Source organism: Dicentrarchus labrax, unplaced genomic scaffold (genome assembly GCF_905237075.1).
Source record: "Dicentrarchus labrax unplaced genomic scaffold, dlabrax2021, whole genome shotgun sequence".
Classification (NCBI taxonomy): Eukaryota; Metazoa; Chordata; class Actinopteri; family Moronidae; genus Dicentrarchus; species Dicentrarchus labrax.
The window spans coordinates 710,001-711,352 of NW_026136998.1; the positions used below are offsets into that span (position 1 = coordinate 710,001).

The window sequence follows — 1,352 nt, forward strand, 5'->3', positions numbered from 1 at the left end:
TGTAACATACTGATCTCTGTTAGCTGTTTGTTTTATATTATTATTAATATTAATTAATTAATAGTTTCATTATTATTGATCTATTGATCTGTTCTGTATCAGTATTAATACTGCAGCTGTAGATCCGATCAGCTGTTCCTTTATACAATCAATCAATCAATCAATCAATCAATCAATCAGGGGCTTTAAGGCTCAGAAGCAGTGGTTGATTCCAATATCTGATGTAATCAATAATCAGTAATCAATAATTAATAATGTGCTGTTGCAGTGTGCAGCGGTCTGTCCGTCAGTCCTCTACAGAGTCCGTTCCTCTGTCTGGACCTGGTCTACATCTCAGTCCTGCTGCAGGAGCTCGGGTTCCCCCCCCACAAACACTTCAAGGTGAGGAACACCAGAACCCGGGTCTGGACCAGAACCTGAACCCGGGTCTGGACCAGAACCTGGACCCGTGTCTGGACCAGAGCCTGGACCCGGGTCTGGACCAGAACCTGGACCCGGGTCTGAGTCGAGTGTGTGTGTGATGTGGATCTGACGGTCCTCTTTGTGTTGCAGCTGGCGAGGACCATCCACCAGGTGGAGACCAGCTGGGCTCTCGGGGCCACGTTCCATCACATCCAGTCCCTGAAGAGACACTGAAGCTTTTATTCTGAAAACCTTCACTGACTTCCTGCTCGTCCTGGACCTCCAGACCCGTGAAGACCTCATCCAGGACCCAAACCCAGACCCCGGTTCTGTGAGGAGGCTGCGAGCTGCTGGTGAACGCTGCCTCCTATTGGCTGCTCAGAGTAATCTAATGTACTGACAGTAATCAGATTACTTTCAGCCTCCTCACACACCTGTGTGACATCACGTCTGACCGTCCAATCAGACGCTCCTCCTGAACAGTGACCTCATCAACAGTTTATATTTAATATCTTCTTCTACACTTTGTTATATAACAGCTGGGTTTTCTATTGATTATTGATTATTGATTATTTGTATTGATGTTGATGTTTGTGCCAAAAATAATATTTTTCTCAGATGTTGTTGTTGAAGCGTCGAGCTCGTGTTATCCTCTATATTCTATTTTAATGTTTATAAAACTTTATTTTTCTCGTACTGGCGTTAGCTGCTGCGTCGCTAGCGTTGTTAGCTATGAGCAAGCTAACGTTAGCTGCTGGGTGCTAATCAGAGTTTCACAACGTTGCCATGGTGATTGCCGTGGTGTGTTTGAGGGTTCCAGTGGAAGCAGGAACTATCGGCTCCGACCTCGTTTGTATCGACAGCACCGATTGTTACTGAAGGACTTCCTGTTTTTACTCGCTGCAATAAAACTGAATGTTTGTCTTCAATAAAGATTGTAGCTGCTTCAA

At 45.1% G+C, this 1,352-nt stretch overlaps 1 protein-coding gene across 7 annotated transcripts in view; it reads left to right on the forward strand.

The window, feature by feature from the left end:
* The window catches only part of entpd6 (ectonucleoside triphosphate diphosphohydrolase 6), a 16,089-nt gene extending 14,737 nt beyond the window's left edge, over positions 1–1,352 (forward strand). For all 7 annotated transcript variants that reach the window (XM_051395716.1, XM_051395722.1, XM_051395715.1 and 4 more), the window contains 2 exons: positions 269–381; positions 553–1,352. In XM_051395716.1, the coding sequence (XP_051251676.1) occupies positions 269–381; positions 553–636 (197 nt within the window). In that variant the 3' untranslated portion in view covers positions 637–1,352. The remainder of the gene's footprint in view (positions 1–268; positions 382–552) is intronic.